This window comes from Mobula hypostoma, chromosome 16 (genome assembly GCF_963921235.1).
Source record: "Mobula hypostoma chromosome 16, sMobHyp1.1, whole genome shotgun sequence".
NCBI classification, from domain to species: domain Eukaryota; kingdom Metazoa; phylum Chordata; class Chondrichthyes; order Myliobatiformes; family Myliobatidae; genus Mobula; species Mobula hypostoma.
Window position 1 is genome coordinate 72,774,826 of NC_086112.1, and position 19,380 is coordinate 72,794,205.

The following is a 19,380-nucleotide window of genomic DNA, read 5'->3' on the forward strand; positions in this document are numbered from 1 at the left end:
GTTAGATTGGTAAATGACTGCTGGTACAATTAATCTAAATGGTTTTGTATGGATTACTGACTGTAGTAATAGATTACTTGGTAGAATAACTGTTTCCAGGTTAAATTGTTGTCATTGTGGTGTCCAGACATTTTATTTGCTTATTTCACAACTACTTGTTGTTCCATTCAATTACTGGATTAACCAAAAGCTCTTTAGCAAGTTACAATTAATCAAAATGGTATTATAGCCTATTAATTAATTTTAAATGCAACTGTTCTTACAGCTTGATAAAATAGATGAAAGTGTCCAACAAAAAAAGCCAATGAAATAGGTCAGTAAGCCAGGGATTTCCAGCAGAAGGAAAACATTGCTGAGTCAAGCTGTTTGGATTTCACTAGGGTTTTCTGGGTCAATGAAGTTAGTAACCTACTGCTATTTCCAATACTTGTGATAAAACAATTAGCAATACTTTCAGTAATTTGTTCAATCCAGTTAGCTATACTAAAACCTACAAATTGCTACAATAAATGGCAAAAACCAAATCACCGGAGGAGCTCAGTGGGATGGCGGGGGGGGGGGGGGAATGAGGGCGAGGAAATGTCAACTTTGCAGATCATAAACCTGCATCAGGACCTGGCTAAGAGTCTCTGACCAAAATCACACAGATGCAGATCCAAAATCCCTCTGTGCATTAACACTGTTATGGGTCCGGTTATTAATTTCCATTTACATTTGATCTCCCAAAGTGTAATGCTTTACACTTGCCTGGATTAAACTCCCATCTGCTACTTCTCCACCCACATTTGCAACTGATCTACACCCCTCTGTACTTTTAGGCAACCTTATACACCATCCACAATGACAGTAATCACTGTGCCATCAGTAAATTACTTATCCACCCATGCATGGATGGGTAGACTAGAACTATTGCAGTCATATATCAACTAGGAACCCATGGAACAAAAACAGGTGAACAGTGGAAGTTATGGAAGTTTTCATTTCATATCATTTCTTTCATAATAGCAAAATATTATTTCTTGAATTATACCCTTGCATTTTAACAATCTAATCAGAGAAGCCATTTACAAATATTTAATCCTTCAAATTTTAAATAATATAGATCACAATTTTCTCGAAGTTCCCAAATGCTAATCACTATCATAGAAAGAGCTTCATGTTTGGTGCTTTTGAGATGAGTGAAATCATACAGTATTTCCGAAGTACGGTGCATTTCTTATACACCCATTGCATAACTTCTGTTTATGGAGCTGAAGATGAATTTCTGTCTTTTAATTCATGGTATTATGAGAGCTAATATTATAAAATGGATCGGACCCTTTACAGCAGGGTCTGCCCATAAAGTGTGATATGGCAATGAAACTTCATGGAACACGAGTAACTGTGTCTGTGTGCGTGTGTGCCCCACCTGTCTTTATTAATTACTACGCAAGGTGGGCAGTTACGGGTTAGGGAGAAGATGAACACATGCCTATAAAGTGCATTTTTTAAGATCCCCCTCCAAAAGTGGTGAAATTTAAATTCTACACACACTGCTGAAGGGTTAACTGGTGCCTGTATTGCTGATATTGTTCCATGCAGAGAGAAAATCACATCAGTGAGGCAATTTTGTACAAGTAGTCTTACAGAGCTGAGCAGATGAAGCATTGCACTTTGAACAAATGCTAGTTAATTTGAGGCAATCTTTGCATCAGCCCATGGTATTACAGGAAAAATTCTAGCATGGATAAAGCAGTGCTGATTGGCAGGAGGCAGAGAGTGGGAATAAAGGCTGCCTTTTCTGGTTGGCTGCCAGTGACTAGTGGTCTTCCACAAGGACCTGGGATTATATGTCAATGATTTGGTTGATAGCTTTGTTGCAAAGTTTGCAGACCATATGAAGATAGGTGCAGGTAGTTTTGAGGAAGTAGAGATGCTACAGAAGGACTCGGATTAGGAGAACATGCAAGGACATGGCAGATGGAATACGGTGTTGGGAAGTGCATGGTCATGCACTTGAGTAGCAAAAATGAAAACATTGACTCTTATCTAACTGGAGAGAAAATACAAAAAATGGAGGCGCAAAGGGACGTGCAGGATTCTCTAAAGGTTAATTTGCAAGCCGAGTCTGTGGTGAGGAAAGCAAATGTGATGTTAGCATTCATTTCAAGATGACTAGAATATAAAAACACAGATGTAATGTTGACACTTTATAAAGCACTGGTGAGGCCTCATTTGGAGAATTGTGAACAGTTTTAGGCCGCTTATCTTAAAAAGGATATGTTTACACTGTAGAATGTTCAAAGGAGGTTCACAAAAATGATGCAAGGATTGAATGGCTTGTCATATGGAGAGTGTTTGATGGCTCTGGGCCTGTACTCACTGGAATTAGAAGAATGAGGGTTGACGTCATTAAAACCTGTTGAATGGTGAAAGGCCTTGATAGAGTGGATGTGGATAGGATGGTTCCTATGATGGGAGAGTCTAAGACCAGAGGACACAACCTCAGAATAGAGTGGCATCCTTTTAAAATGGAGATGAGGAGGAATTTCTTTAGCCAGAGAGCAGCGAATCTGTGCAATTCTTTGCCACAGGCAGCGATGGAGGCTGTCTTGGTGTATATTTAAGGCAGAGGTTGATATATTCTTGACTGGTCAGGGCATGAAGGGATACGGGGAGAGGTCAGGAGATTGGGGCTGAGGGGAAAACTGGATCAGCCATGATAAAATGGCGGAGCTGAGACGATGGGCCAAATGGCTTAATTCTACTCCTGTATCTTATTGTCTTATGGTCTAACGTGTTTGGATTAGTCCTTCAAATTGTCATCTGTTGCTTCAATGGGTGAACTTTATCAAGCTGTGGCAGGTTAGTACTTACCAAGAATGTGAGGAGATACCTCATCTTCTTGGATGAACACATGTCTAGAACCAGCTGGGATATCAAATATCTTTAAGTAGCCTTTGCATGTGTCATCATCAATTATAGAAGCAAAAAGAAAGAACACACAGTGGTGGTTAATACGGCATTCCATGGAACTTTGATCTGAAGAAGGCAACATTAAGCTAACGCACAATTTGCATATCCATTTAAAATTACAAACTAGATATGTGACACATACAACCAAGCCAAATTTTTCTCTCTGCCTTGGAGAAAAAAATAATGTATGTGTTTGTCACAAGTCCATCTTCTCATGTGATGACAAACTTGTACAAAGGAATTATTGAGCCAGTGGATGAACTGAATGATGAACGAGTTTGCAAAAGCAATGTTCTGATGCTCCCATCCTTTGATCACTATCTTTACTTACCAAAAAAATCACCCGAGTGCCTTGATTCAGAGATATCAAGGTTTCTAGCCCCCTTGGGTAAAATGAATGCGCCTCTGGTTCGCCCTTGAACAAAATGGTTTTGTCAGTTTTTCAAGCGATTGTCTTGTTTTCATAGACCACATTTGTGATCATTATGTAAAAGAAGTAACTCTACCACAAATGAGGTAGAGTTAATGACATGTTTCCAAATGAGAAACAGCTACTAGAATAAGATAGGTTATTGTCAATGAAAAAAAAATGGCAGAAATCAAAAGTGTAAGAGACGTCTAGCTCAAGCCAGACTGGATACTTGCAAATTTGTTTTCCCAAGGTTCCGAGCTTGTTTTTGTACCTCTTGTTTAATTTTTTACCTGTTGAAAGAGTTTAGGTAGTGATTAGCTGCTACTGAGTTACCACAATTCATGGTCAAGACAGTCATTCCTGAATATTGAATCATTTCTCTTTCTGCATCATAATGTACAAGGTTCCCTCTAATTTATGTTCCGTAGCATTTTCAGTACAATAGCAATTAGCAACCAGAGGATATGTCCTTAATGTTTATGAGTGGACTGGATCAGTCCGTGCCTTGACCCAGACTTCAAAGGTTGCAAGATTGTTGTTCCATATGTCCAGGGAGAAGACAGGGAATCACCAAACTACTCAAAGTGAACTTCTGGATAAGACGTGCTCAACTGACAGATAATCTTGCCTACTTTTATTCTTGACTCTTTTTCATTTGAATTCTGCCCTTATGGCAATATGCATTGGACTTCAGACCACTGATGAAGCATGATGAACATGTCACAGTAGTCATGTTTTCTGGGCTTCCTAATTATCCACATGGAAAAAAGATGATCAAATGAGAAGACCTAACCTAAGAAATAAGAACAGGAAGATACCATGCAGCCTCTCAAACCAGTTCGACTAATCAAAAGAAATATCATGGATGATCATCTCCATCAATTTCCTATTGAAGTTTATTACACAGACAACATACGACTTCAAATTAGCTAAAGACACTAAGAAAGGCTTTCCTTTCCTCTGTACGCTGGTAATATCAGATCGCAGAGGTTTTGCATGATATGCTGGAAATGGCATAGTTTGCAACAATCCACATCACCAGCATCATTCCAGAGTGGAAAAGGTTTCTACACACGAATGGAAAACTTTGAACAGAAGCCAGTATAGCTGACACAAATGTTTACTTGTCTTTATTTCGGTTGGAGGTCTTGCTCTCTCACTCTGTGAGTTGGAACCTTTCTAGCTTCTGCTGCAATCTGCAAGTAATGTTCCACGTGAAGATGCAAAGTTTTCAATGTGCAGAACAGAAGAGTCACTTTGCTGCTTTGGCCCACGATGCAGCAACCAATATGCAGATGTTCATTACTTGACAGAAGTCAGCTGAGCCTGATCCAGACAGGAATGAATGGCCTCCTTCAGCAAAGAATGCTTCAAAATGAGTGCTAATGGCAGTGCTTTCCATTCTGTGTGCTGCAACACGTTGGGACCTCAGTATGTATGACAGATCAGGAGTTCAGAATGAAACTCAGCCATCGAGCTCCAGGCAAGTATACTTTTTAAGCACCGTATCTATCACTTGTCAGTTCTTGAGATATATGGTTGTAGCTCACTATACACTGCTATAGAGAATAGTTCTACTTAGGACTACATTTAGCTCTTTGTAAACAGACCCTTGGAATTTAGGAAAGGGTGCCTGCACTCCAAATGAGGGGTGGAAGATACCATTGTGGTAATTCTATTCATGTCAGCTGTTTGCTATACACACTGTTTAACACCATAAGACATAGAAGCAGAATTAGGCCATTTGGCCCATTGAATCTGGTTTGCCATTCATTCAATCATGGCTGATTCTTTTCTCTCGTCCTCAGCCCCACACCCCAGCCTTCTCCCCATAACCTTTGATGCCATGTCCTATCAAGAACCTATCAAGCTCTGCCTTAAATACATCCAACGACCTGACTTCCACAGCTGCCTGTGGTAACAAATTCCACAAATTCACCACCCTCTGGCTAAAGAAATTTCTCCACATCTCTGTTTTAAATGGACGCCCCTCTATCTTCTGGCCACGCCCTCTTGCCCTAGACTCCTCCACCATGGGAAACATCCCTTTCATATCTACTCTACATTCGAAAGGTTTCAATGAGATCACCCCTCATCCTTCCGAATTACAGTGAGTACAGACACAGAGCCATCAAACTTTCCTCATATGATAACCAATTAATTTCTGGAATCATCCTTGTGAACCTCCTCTGAACACTCTCTTTTCTAACATGAGGGGCCAAAATTGTTCACAATACTCAAGGTGAGGCCTCACCAGTGCCTTATAAAGCCTCAGTATCACATCCCTGCTCTTGTATTCTAGACCTCTTGAAATGAATGCTAACATTGTATTTGCCTTCCTCACCACCAACTCAACCTGAAAGTTAACCTTTAGGATGTTATTCACAAGGACTCCCAAGTCCCTTTGCATCCTAGATTTTTGGATTTTCTCCCTGTGTAGAAAATAGTCTGCACATTTATTTCTACTACCAAAGTGTCTGACCATGCATTTTCCAACATTGTATTTCATTTTCCACTTTCTTGCCCATTCTTCTAACCTATCCAAGTCTTTCAACATCCTACTTGTTTCCTCAACACTATCTGCCCCTCCACCAATCTTTGTATCATCTGCAAACTTGGCAACAAAATCTCTTCCATCATCTAAATCATTTATATACAGCGTGAAAAGAAGTGGTCCCAACACCGACCTCTGTGGAAGACCACTAGTCACTGTCAGCCAACTAGAAAAGGATCCTTTAAATTCCACTTGCTGCCTCTAACCAATCAGCCAATGCTCTAACAATGCCAGTAACTTTCCTGTAATACCACGGGATCTTAACTTAGTAAGCAGCCTCAAGTGTGGTACCTTGTCAAAGACCTTCTGAAGGTCCAAATATACAACATCTACTGAATCCCTTTTATCTATCCTACTTGAAATTTCCTCAAAGAATTCCAACAGGTTCATCGGGCAAGATTTTCCCTCAAGGAAACCATGCTGACTTTGTCCTATCTTGTCCTGTGTCACCAAGTACTCCACAACTTCATCCTTAACAATTGACTCCAACCACTGAGGTCAGGCTAACTGGCTTATAATTTCCTTTCTGCTGCCTTCTTCCTTTCTTAATGAGTGAAGTGACATTTCCAATTTTCCAGTCCTCTGGCACCATGTCAGAGTCCAATGATTTTTGAAAGATCATTGCTAATGCCTCCACAATCTCTAATGCTACATCTTTCAGAACTCTGGAGTGCAGTTCATCTGGTTGGGGTGACTTATGTACCCATAGGTTTCAGTTTTTTGAGCAACTTTTCCCTTGTAATAGTAACTGCACTCTCTTCTCTTCCCCCACACCCTTCAACATCTGACACATTGCTAGTGTCTTCCACAGAGAAGACTGATGCAAAATACTCATTTAGTTCATCTGCCATCTCCTTGCACCTGTTATTGTTTCTCTGGTTTCATTTTCTAGCGGTCCTATATCCACTCTCATCTCTCTTTTATTTTTTACATATTTGAAAAAGTTTTTACTTTGATATTGTTTCTAGGTTACTTTCACATTTCATTTTTTCCCTCCTAATGATTCTTTTAGTTGCTCTGTGCATGTTTTCCAAAGCTCCCCAACCCTCTATCTTCCTGCTAATTTTTGCTTTATTGTATGCCCTTTCTTTTGCTTTTACATTAGGTTTGACTTTTCTTGTCAGTCACGGTTATACTATTTTGTCATTTGGGTATTTCTTCATTTTAGGAATACATCTATACTGCACCTTCATTTTTCCCAGAAACCCACACCATTGCTGCTCTGCTTTCATCCCTGCCAGCATCTCCTTTCAATTTACTTTGGCCAACTCCTCTCTCATACCACTGTAATTTCCTTTATCCACTGATACGCTGCTTCCTCAGACTTCACTTTCTTCATTTCAAATTTCAAGTTGAACTCAATCATATTGTGATGACTGGCTCTTAAGGTTTCTTCTACCTTAAGCTCCCTAATCGCCTCTGGTCCATTACATAACACTCAATCCAGCATAGCTGATCCCCTGGTAGGATCAACAACAAACTGTTCTAAAAAGCCAGCTCATAGGCATTCAACAAAGTCACTTTCTTAAGATCCATTACCAACCTGATTTTCCCAATCGACCTACATGTTGAAATCTGCCATGACTCTCCTAACATTGCCCTTTTGACATATTGCCCTGTATAGTCTTGACAGAGGTCTTGGTCCACAGGTAAGGAGATACAAGAATACCAGAATTTAGGTAATAACGCATGCACTTTCTTTCTGTTACTCCGCACCCCTCTCCCTCACACATACAGACATGTATTCTAAGCACTCCAGGTTAAAGCAGAATATGGGAAAGAAGGGGTGGCACAAGTCCTGTGTGTATAGAGGCTCAGTGCATTCAGTGAATAATGATGGGAGCCAACTGAGATCCTGGCAGCTTCATTTCCTAGACATATCCATCAACATTATATTGGCAAATGTTCATCGGAACTCACTTGCAAGTTACTGGGAACCCACAATCTGTCAACGTCAAGCAGTAGCATGCAGTTTTTGTGGCATAGTCTGGGTGATTTGGCCATGTATGACCAGCTTGCTCTAACTCATCTCTTCTGAAAGAATATTCTAATCTCTTTAAAACTGTTCTGACAGCATTGCCATGACAAGATTCCAATTGCACTAAAGTAATTGGTCAGAGTTCAATGCATCCAGCATTTCCTTACTCACTTACCTCCATAAAAGGTCAGTATACTGATAAAATAAACATGCAAGGAGTGCACTTTAATCAATTAGGTAAGATGACAACATCACACATAGTTCTGTTAATCTCCATTCCCCATGCACTATCATTCACATGTTGCTGATTATCAATTATAGCTCAGTATTCAACCATCATCCCCTCATTAATCAACAAGCTTCAAAACCTGGGCCTTTGTTCAATCCCCTGTAACTGAATCCTCAGCTTCATTACCGGGAGATCACAGACAGTGCAGATTGGTGAGAACATCTCCTCACTAACAATTAACACCTCTCTCCACACTCATGACTGCATAGCTGCCACTGCTCAAACACCATCGGTTGCCCATCGAAATCCGATGATGATGTCCACTCCTTTAACGATGAGATCTTTGATGACTACACAGTCCTATCCTGGACCCACAAGCTCTATTGCAGGTGGGACATGTATATGCGGTCGTGGTGGCAACCATGGCTGCATTTCTCCTGGCCCTTTTCTGCTGTCTTCTAGTTGTTCTTTCCATCTCCAGACTACGAACCCCGTCCTTACACAGCTGTCGCCAGGTGGTACGGTCAGCAGCAATCTCCTCCAGGTCCTCGGGTCTGATCTTGCACTTCCTCAAAACATTCTTCATCTGATCCTTATAGCACTTCTTCGGCCCTCCAGCTGAGCGTCGACCATGATGTAGCTGGCCGTATAACACTCCGCGGGGTAGCCAACATGGGGGCATCCTTATCACATGCCCCAGCCACTGCAGCTGATCCTGGGTAATCATGGCCTCAATACCATCTATTAATTCACTGATGACACCACTGTTGTTGGCAGAATCATAGACTGTAACGAAGAGCAGTACAGGAGTGAGATAGACTGGCTTGTTGTATGGTTTCACAACAATGACCTCATATTCAGTGACAGAAAAAACAAGTAACTGATTGTGGCCTTAAAGAGAGGGAAGCTGGAAGGTCACACTGCAGACCTCATTGAGGAGTCAATGGTGGAAAAGTTAACAGCTTCAAGTTCCCAGGCATCAACATCCCAGAGGATCTACCCTGGGGCCAACACATTGATGCACTCATCAATAAGGCACACTCGTGATTTTACTTCATTAGGGGCTTGAAGAGATTTGCTGTGTCACTGAAGACTCTTGCAAATTTCTTCAGATGTACACTGGGGAGCATTCCACTGGTTGCAACATAACTTGATATGAAGCCTCCAATGCAGAGGATCACAAAAGACTGCAAAGTGTTGAAGACACAGCCAGTTTCATCAGATGTACAAGTTTTCCTGCCATCAAGGACATCTTCAAGTGATGGTATCCATCATCGACCGAGACATGCTCGCCTGAGGTTGCTTCGAGCGGGGAGGCAGTGCAGAAGCCTGAAGCCATACACTCAATGTTTTACAAACAACAAACAAGAGAAAATCTGCAGATGCTGAAGTCCAAGCAACACACACAAAATGCAGGAAGAACTCAGCAGGGCAGGCAGCATCCATGGAAAAAAGCAAACAGACGACGTTTTGGACCAAGACCCTTTATCAGGACTGGAAGAAAAGAAGGGAAGTCAGAGTAAAGTGGGGGAGGGGAGGAAGAAGTAAAACGTGTTACATGATAAGTGAAATCAGGGCAGGGGGGGGGGTTTGAAGTAAAGACCTGGGAAGTTGATTGGTGAAACAAAGAAGGGGGAATCTGATAGGAGAGGACAGAACTCAACGGCAGGAAGGGAAGGGGGAGGAGCACCAGAGGAAGGGATGGACAGGTAAGGAGATAAGGTGACAGGGGGAAAATGGGAATGGGAATAGTGAAGGGGGGGCAATTAATGTACGCTCAAGAAACCGACGTTCATGCCATTAGGCTGGACAATACCCAGACGGAACATAAGGCGTTACTTCTCCAACCTGAGCGTGGCCTTATCGTGGCAGCAGAGGAGGCCTTGGACTGACTTGTCGGAATGGGATCGGGAAGTAGAATTTGAAATGAGTGGCCACAGGGAGATGCCGCCCTTTCCAGCAGACGGAGCATAGGTGCTCGGTGAAGCGGTCTCCCAATCTATGTCAGGTCTTGTTGATATACAGGAGGCCACACTGGGGGTACTGGATACAGTAGATAATCCCAACAATCTGAAAGGTGAAGTGTTGCTTCACCTGATAGGACTGTTTGGGGCAATGAATAGCAGTGAGGGAGGGATGTAGGGGCAGGTGTAGCACGTTCCACTTGCAAGGGTAAGTACCAGGAGGGATGAATGGAGAAAGGAGTGATTCCCGCAGGAGGTGTGGGGGGTGGGGGGGAAGGAAAGCTGTGCTAGGTGGTGAGATCCCAATGGAGTCAGTGGAAGTTGCGGGGAATTATGTGCAGGTGGGGTGGTAAGTGAGGACGAGGAGCCCTGAACCTGGTGGAGTGGCGGCGGGATGGGGTGAGGGGAGACATGCATAAAATGGAAGACATGCTGGTGAGGGTAGTGTTGATGGTGGAGGAAGAAAACCCCTTTCTTTGAAGAGGGAGAACATCCCATTACTTCTGGAATGAAAAGCCTCATCTTGAGAGCAGATGCTGCGGAGACGGAGGAACTGAGAGAAAGGGATAGCATCTTTACAAGAGACAGGGTAGGAAGAGGTATAGTCCAAGATATCAGTACATAAACTGTCTCCAGAGACAGAGAGATCAGGAAAGCGGAAGAGGCGTTGGAAATGGACCAGCTAAATTTGAGGGCAGGGTGGAATTTGGAGGCAAAGTTGATGAAGTTGACGAGCTCAGCACCAATGCAGTCATCGATGAAGTTTAGGAAGAGCTGGAGCCAATGGCAGTGTAAGCTTGCAAGGTAGACTGTTCCACATAGCTGACAAGAAGACAGGCATACTGAGACCCACACAAGTGCCCATGGCTACGCCTTTTGTTTGAAGGAAATGGGAGGAGCCAAAGGAGAAATTATTGAGAGTAAACACAAGTTCCGCCAGACGGAGGAGAGTGGTGGTGAAGGGGAGAAGTTTTAGGAACAACTTATTCTGCTCCACCAGCAGATTTCTGAATGGTCTGTGAACCCACAAACACAACCTCACTGTTCACCTCTATTTACTTATTTTGTAGCTTGCAGTGGTTTTTATGTCTTGTATGGTACTGGAGCCATAAATTTCACAACACATGTCAGTAATGTTCTGCTCCTGCCTTGTGATTGTGTCTGTTATTTCTGTCATTCCAGGAAAATTCTTACTCATCCTTGAGTAAATTGGAAGATTTAGTAAAAGGTTATTAATGCTGAGAGAGCCTTTAAGGCAACTATTAACTGAATAAAGGCACACACTAAATCTACAATGAAATGTGTACACAATTTAGGTGGTCAACGTCTCTTTGTAAAGTCAATTGAACTCAGGAAAAGCCAGGTTCCCTCTTTGCAATCACCCAGAGGGCCAATGGGTAGGCAGGGACCTTAAATAGCCACTGCATTATCCAAGGAAGCAGCTCAAATTCCTACTAAAACTACCCAATTGTGAGGAATTCTCTCATTCTCTCTGTGCACTAAGGGTGATTTTAACGAACATAAGGCTGCGTTAATTACATAAGATGCATAATTAAAGTATGCCCAAAATGTTCCACTGTTGTTACCTCTGATCAGCAGTGAGCCACCCTGTTAGGCACATTTATATCATCTTTCTCAGTGCAGATCAGAATATCTTTATCATCGTTCTTTGATGTATATCTTCTTAGATTATAACTCCCTGGGAATTTCTTGCTTTCCCGGAAGATAGGTGGAAAGCCCTCTATCATATCCTCTGTTTCTGCCAGGATTCACCCATATACATAATCGCTATGGACGTTCCATATTTATATTTGGCATAAGTCACAGTGGGTTACAATCAGTAGTACTGTTGGGTAATCCCAGTTGGTGACGGTTCAGAAAATGCCCGTGAAAATTCTGCCACAGCGATCCTGTCATATTTCAACGAGGAAGTTCAGAATATTCCTACCTAGTTTTTTTGGTGTTCTGGTGAATGTTCCTTTCACTGTTCTGCAGTGTGAGTTGTCTCCACCGCATACTCCACACTTGTCGTCTACTTTGTTTGAACCGATTTCTTTGTCACATCCCACTTTCTGTAGAGGCAAACCTTTAATCAACATAGCAGCAAACTGCAGCATTAAAACAGAGAAAGACATAGGAAACTTTGAAATTGCAATAGACCATTTAACACCACACACAAAATGCTGGAGGAACTCAGCAGTCCAGGCAGCACCTATGGAAAAGAGTACAGTAGCATTTCAGGCTGAGACCCTTCATCAGAACTGGAGAAAAAAAGACCAATAAATTCTTTCACTGTTCCCGTCAGCCAATTAGATCACAGAGGAGCTCACCATAGAATCCTTTAATCTGCTTTCACTCTGGATCTAATACTTCCTTTACCTAATAAATTCTTGATCTTAAAAGCTTTAATTAATCTAATCAAACTGTCTTTTAAGACCATAAGACCTAGGAACAGAATTAGGCCATTTGGCCCATTGTGCCTGCTACACCATTTCATCACGGCCGATTCATTTCCCTCTCAACCCCAATTTCCGGTCTTCTCTCTATAACCTTTCACACTCCGACTACAAATTCCACAGATTCACCAACCTCCAGTTAAAGGAATTCCTCCTGCTCTCTGTTCTAAATAGCCCTCTGGTTCTAGACTCCCCCATGAAAGGAAATGTCCCCTTCACATCCACTCTATCTAGGCCTTTCAACATTCAATAATTTTCAATGAGATTTCCCTGATTCTTCCAGTGAGTACAGGTCCAGAGCTTCAATTGCTGCTCACGTGATAACCCTTTCATTCTTGTGAACCTCCTCTGAACCCTCTCCAACATCAGCACAAGGTTTCTTAAATAACGGGCCCAAACCTGCTCAAAATACAGCAACTGAGGCCTCGCCAGTGCTTTATAAAGCCTCAGCGTTACATCTTTGCTTTTATATTCTAGTCCACTTGAAATGAATGCTAATATTGCTTTTGCCTTCCTCACCACATACTCAACCTACAAATTAACCTTTAGGGAGTCCTGCACAAGGACATCTAAATCTTGGATTTTGGCATTCTCTCTCAGTTTGCTTTTATTCCTTCTACCAAAATGCATGACCGTACACTTCCCAACACTGTATTCCATCTGCCATTTCGTTCGTAGCCCGTTCCTTAGTTGGAGCCTTCAGCATTTTGGGCATCGAGGGAGAGAGGAAGAGAAGAGCCATCCGCAGTACCACCGATGCGGCAGAGAGGGCCTCAAGATGGCTGTGGCTCAAAAGAGGGGAGCCATGGAGACATAAGTAGCTAGCCATCTGGAGACAAGCTGGGGTCTGATCAGCCCTGGCTGGGTCACCTGGAGGAGGCTGTATGATGTTGAAAGACCCGAAACACCTGATGATTCCAGGAACATCACTGAAGATTTGTCCAGAAGCATTAATAGATGTATGTACACAGCTGCCTATTCTCCTAATCTGTCTAAATCCTCTATAGCCTCTCTACTTTCTCACCTGACCCTCCACCTACCTTCGTATCATCCGCAAACTTTGCCACAAAGCCAATAATTCCATCATCTGAATTGTAGAGGTGAAACATAAAAAGAAGCGGACTCAATACAGACCGATGTGGAACACCTCTAGCCTCTGGAAGCCAATTCAAAAAGGACCCCTTTATTCCCACATTTTGCTTCCTGCCAATTGTCAATGCTCTATCCATGCCAGTATCTTTCCCATAACACCCTGGGTCCTTATCTTGTTAAGCAGTCTCATGTGCAGCACCTTGTCAAATGCCTTCTGAAATTCCACTTGCACAACATTCACTGATTCTCCTCTATCCTGCTTGTTACTTCTTCAAAGACTTCCAACAGATTTATCAAGCAAGATTTACCCTCAAGGAAACCATGCCAACTTTGGACTATTTTGTCAAGTGCCTCCAAGTACCCCAAAATCACATCCTTAACAATCAAATCCAACATCTTCCCAACCACTGAGGCCAGGCTAAATGGCCTAAAATTTCTTATATTCTGCTTCTCTCCCTTCTTGAAGAGTGACATTTGTAATTTTCCAATCTTCTGGAACCATGCCAGAATCTATTGATTCTTTAAAGATCATTACTGATGCCTCCACAATCTCTTCAACTACCTCTTTTCGAATTCTGAGGTGTACTCCATGAGGCCCAGGTGATTTACCTACCTTCAGACCTCTCAGTTTCTCAAACATGATCTCCCTAGTAACATCCACTGCACTTGCTTCTGCCCTTTGACTCTCTCGAACTTCCAGCATACTGCTAGTGCCTTCCACAGTGAAGACTCGTGCAAAGTCCTTACTCAGTTCATATGTCATGTCCTTGTCCCCCATTACTATCTTCCAGTGTCATTTTGTAGTTCTCCAATATCTACTCTCTCCTCTCTTTTACACTTTATACATCTGAAGAAGCTTCCGGCAACCTTTCTGATATTATTGGCTAGCATTGACTACTTCATATTGCATCTTTTCCCTCCTCACGGTTTTTCTTAGTTGCCTTCTGTTGGCAACGAAGAAAATTTCACAATCCTCTAACTTCTCACTAATGTATGCCCTCTCTTTTGCTTTCACATTGTCATTGACTTCCCTTGTCAGCCACAGTGGCATCATCCTACCATTAGAATATTCCCTCTTCTTTGAGATGTATCTATACTGCACCTAAAAGAATACTCCTAGAATCTCCAGCTGTTACTGTTCTGCAAGTATCCCCTTCCAATCTCTTTGGCCAGCTCAGCCCACCTCTCACACATTTGTGATGTCCTTACTCCACTGTAATAGATACATCTAATTTTAGCTTCTCCCTCTCAAATTGCAGGGTGAATTTTATCATATTATTGTCACTGTTTCCTAAGGGTCCATTACCTTAAGCTCCCTATCATATTCATTTCATTACACAAATCCAATCCAGGTTGATCCCCTAGCAGGCTCTACTACAAGCTGCTCCAAAAATCAGTCTTGGAGGCATTCCACAAATTTTCTCTCTTAGGATCCAGCATCAACTTGATTTTCCCAATCTACCTGCATTTTGAAATTCCCCATGACTAACATAACATTGCCTTTTTGACATGCTTTTTCTATCTCCCACTGTAACTTGTAGACCACATCCTGGCTACTGTTCGGAGGCCTGTATATAACTCCCATCAGGGTCTTTATACCCTTGAGATTCTTAACTCTACCCACAAGGATTCTACATCTTCCAATGTAGAATGGAGTTCTAGATTTCTACCAATAATCAAGTAAAGAAACTGTTACAATTTACTTGAGAATACCCAATTCTATTTCCCTTGCCTGAACAGCTTTTTAAACTAACCTCATTTAGTTCATACAAAATTACAGAAGTCTCAATATCCCCAAGCCTTTAGAATAAAAGTCAAGTTTATTAATTCATACATAAAGCTTCAGTTTTATTCTGGCTAACATGTCCTTCTTGATTTGTGATGATCAAACAATACTCCAGATAGGATTTAACCACGGTTTTAATTAATTGAAGCATTTTTAGTACACTGCGATTCATTCACTGCGCAGTGTCAGTTGCAGAACAATCTTAAATTCAATGCTGAATTTGAATCTTATGATCTGAAGATAAGTCCAAGCACTGAGTACAGGAGTAGGGAATTATGTTGCAGTTGTACAAGTTTGATGAGTCTGCTCTTGGAGCACTGTCTACAGTTTTGGTCACTATATTGTAGCTAAACTGGAGTGCTGAGAAGGAAAATGGAGGGTCATAGGCTGTTGTTGGAGGGAAGGGATAAATTAACCGAGGAGTAGGTTACATACAGTAGGTCAGTGTGACATTGTGTACCATAGAGCCTGTGCAGTGCTGTCCTATTTTATCGTGGTGGAGAGGCTTGCGAGTTCTTGAGATCCCAAAAGTGAATTTCTGTCTGGAATTTAGCCCTCACCCAAGGGAGAGGTACCATACAAAGAAGCGATCCAGCCAAGACCTCTGTGGTGGATCTGGTGGGAAATGATGGCAGTGACGGCAGAGGAAAGCGGCAGCTGCGAAGGGTCCCCAGTCGTCTTGCGTTCCATGCCACTGGACCCTGACCCTGATCTGTCTAGAACCACATCAGCCTCCCTGCATTAAACAAAGTCACACATATGCATTCTCCATTAAGGGAATCTACCCTAATAATCCGGATTAGCAAGTGACTAAGAGGGCATGATTGGGAGGTTTGGCCCACACTGCACCAGAATATGTGGATCCTGGACTGGCCTCTACAGCCACCCTCCAATAGACAACCCCTGTGGAGAACATCATACTCAACTCCAGTGATCACACTCTGTTTACAAGGATGTTAGGATGTTGCCAGGATTAGAAGGCCTGGCCTGCATTAAAGGGAGAGGTTGTCTAGCCCAGGTCTTTATTCCTTGGAATATAGGTGAATGAGAGAAGACCTTACAAAAGTGTTTACATTTATTGGAGGCATAGGTAGAGCCTATAAGAGGCCATGGTATTACAGGACAAATTCTAGCATTCTGGAATGGATAAAGTAGTGGCTGATTTGCAGGAGGCAAAGACTGGGAATAAAGAGAGCCTTTTCTGGTTGGCTGCCAGTGAACAGTGGCATTCCACAGGGGTCTGTGTTGGGACTGATTCTTTTTATGTTATATGTCAATGACTTGAATGATGGAATTGATGGATTTGTTGCAAAGTTTGTGGACGATACAAAGATAGGTGGGGGCAAGTGGTTTTGAGGCAGTAGATTGGCTAAAGAATGACTTCAACAGGTTAGGAGAATGGGCAAAGGAATGGCAGATGGAATATAGTGTCAGAAAGTGGCTGATCATGCATGCACTTTGGAAGAAGAAATAAAAAGGTAGACTATTTTTTAAATGGAGAGAAAGTTCAAACATCTGAGGTGCAAAGGCACTTGGAAGTCCTCGTGCAGGGTTCCCCAAAGGTTAATTTGCAGGTTGAATCAGTGGTGAGGAAGACAAATACGAATTTAGCATTCATTTCAAGAGAACTGGAATATAAAAGCAAGGATGTAATATTGAGTCCTTGAAAAGCACTGATGATGCCTTGCTTGGAATATTGTGGACAGTTTTGGGCCCCTTATCTTAGGAAGGATGTGTTGACACTGGAGAGGGTTCAAAGGAGGTTCACAAAAATGATTCTAGGGTTGAATGGCTTGTCATGGGAAGAGCATTTGATGGCTCTGGGTCTGTATACACCAGAATTCAGACGAATGATGGGTGACTTAATTGAAATCTATCCAATATTGAAAGGCCTTGATAGAGTGGATGTGGCAAGGATGTTTCCTATGGTGGGAGAGTCCAGTACCAAAGGATATGGCCTCAGAATAGAGGGGAGTCCGTTACAAATGGAGATGAGGAGGCATTTCCTCAGCCAGAGAATGGTGAACCTGTAGAATTTGTTGCTGCAAGGATGCTGTGGAGGCCAAGTCTTTATGTATACTTAAGGCAGAGGTTGATAGATTATTGACTGGATTCTCCAGGAAAGTTGTATCAGCCATGATGAAATGGTGAGGCATACTCGACGGGCCTAATGGACTAATTCTGCTCCTATATCTACGTTGCATCACTGCTTGGTACGGAAACTGCACTGCGACAAACGTGAAGGCTCAGGGCTGCCAAATGCATCACCAGTACAAGCTTATCAGGACATACAGTATATACTGAAAGGTCCTGGAAAAGGGCCGGTAACTTCTTGAATGTTCCTGCCCTGCCAATGGACTGTTTGTCCTACTCCCATTAGGGAGAAAGCTGTGTAGCATCTGCACAGGACCAGCAGACACGAAAAAGTTACTTTCACCAATCAGTAAGGCTGATCAAAGCCTCCACCTACTAACCCACGCCTCCATGACTCCAACCACCACTAGTTTATTATTTCCTTATGTACAGACACAGTGTAGCACGTAGTGTCACTATTTGTAGAAAACCATGACTGGTGGTATCAGTAGCAGAATTCAGAGGAAGTGGAGAAAACCAGAGTAGGATAGTACTGAGCCTAGCATGAAAGGGCATGCAAAAAGGGAGATGTTAGCATAGTCATGGGGGATTTCAATATGCAGGTAGATTGGGAAAATCAGGTTGGTGCTGGATCCCAAGAGAAGGAATTTGTACAATGCTCCTGAGATAAAGTGACTATGACTATGACTAGATGGCTTTTTCAGACCTAAAATCAAATGTATCAGTATTACGTTGAGGTGAAGGGAACAACAGAGGCACGAGAGTGGAGCTGGCCAAAGTTGATTGGAAGGGAACGAAGCAGAACCATGCCTGCAGTTTCTGTGGGTAATTCGGAAGGTGCAGGGTAGATACAATTGCAAGGAAATATTCCAAAGGGAGGATGAGGCAACTGCGGCTGACAAGGGAAGTCAGAGACAGCATAAAGGCAAAAGTGAGGCCATATAATAGAGCAAAAATTAATCAGAAGCTAGGGAACGGGAAGCTATTAAAATGGAAGGCAATTTAAAAAGCAGCAAGGACAGAAAAGATGAAATACTGTATGAGGTTAAGCTAGCCGACAACATAAGAGGATGCCAACAGTATATAGAGCGCAAGAAAGGTGAAAGTGGATATCGGTCCCCTGTAAAATAATACTGGAGAAGTAGTAATGGGGAACAAAGAAGTGGGAGATAAACTCAATAAACACTTTGCGCCAATTTTCACTGTGGAAGATATCAGCGGTATGCCAGAAAATCACAGGGCAGAAATGAGTGTAGTCAATATCACTAAGGAGAAGGTTCATGGGAAGCTGTAAGATCATAAGATAGACAAGTCATCTGGACCCAAGATTCTGAAAGAGGTGGCTGAAGAGATTGTGGAGGCATTAATAACGACCTTTCAAGAATCTCCAGATTCTGAAATGGTCCTGGGGAATGGAAAATTGCAAACGTCACTCCACTCTTCAAGAAGTGAGAGAGGCAAAAGACAGGAAATTGTAGGCTGGTTAGCCTGACTTCAGTGGCTAGGGAGATGTTAGAGTCCATTATTATGAATGAGGTTTTGGAGTACTTTGAGGCACATAATAAAATAGGCCAAAGGCAGCAAAGTCTGACTGACAAATCTGTTGGAATTCTTTGAGGAAATAACAAGCAGGATAAAGACAGGAGAGTCAGTAGATTTTGCTTACTTGGGTATTCAACAGGCCTTTGACAAGGTGGTACACATGACGATGCTAAACAAGACAAGAGCCCATGGCATTACAGGAAAGATACTAAGATGAATAGAAGATTAGCCGACTGGCAGGAGTCAAAGAGTCGGAATAAATAAAGGGGGCCTTTTCTAGTCGGCTGCCGGTGACTAGTGATGTTTTGCAGGGGTCCG

The 19,380-nt window shown here is 42.4% G+C and overlaps 1 protein-coding gene across 4 annotated transcripts in view; it reads right to left on the reverse strand.

Moving 5' to 3' along the window:
• The window catches only part of adamts3 (ADAM metallopeptidase with thrombospondin type 1 motif, 3), a 382,283-nt gene that overhangs the window by 47,765 nt on the left and 315,138 nt on the right, over window positions 1–19,380 (reverse strand). For 2 of the 4 annotated variants that reach the window (XM_063069111.1, XM_063069110.1), the window contains exons 15-17: window positions 12,041–12,164; window positions 3,601–3,657; window positions 2,857–2,937 (exon numbers count right to left, since the gene is read on the reverse strand). In XM_063069111.1, coding sequence (XP_062925181.1) covers window positions 2,857–2,937; window positions 3,601–3,657; window positions 12,041–12,164 — 262 coding nt within the window. The remainder of the gene's footprint in view (window positions 1–2,856; window positions 2,938–3,600; window positions 3,658–12,040; window positions 12,165–19,380) is intronic. The other 2 variants (XM_063069112.1, XM_063069113.1) reach the window with 2 other exon arrangements.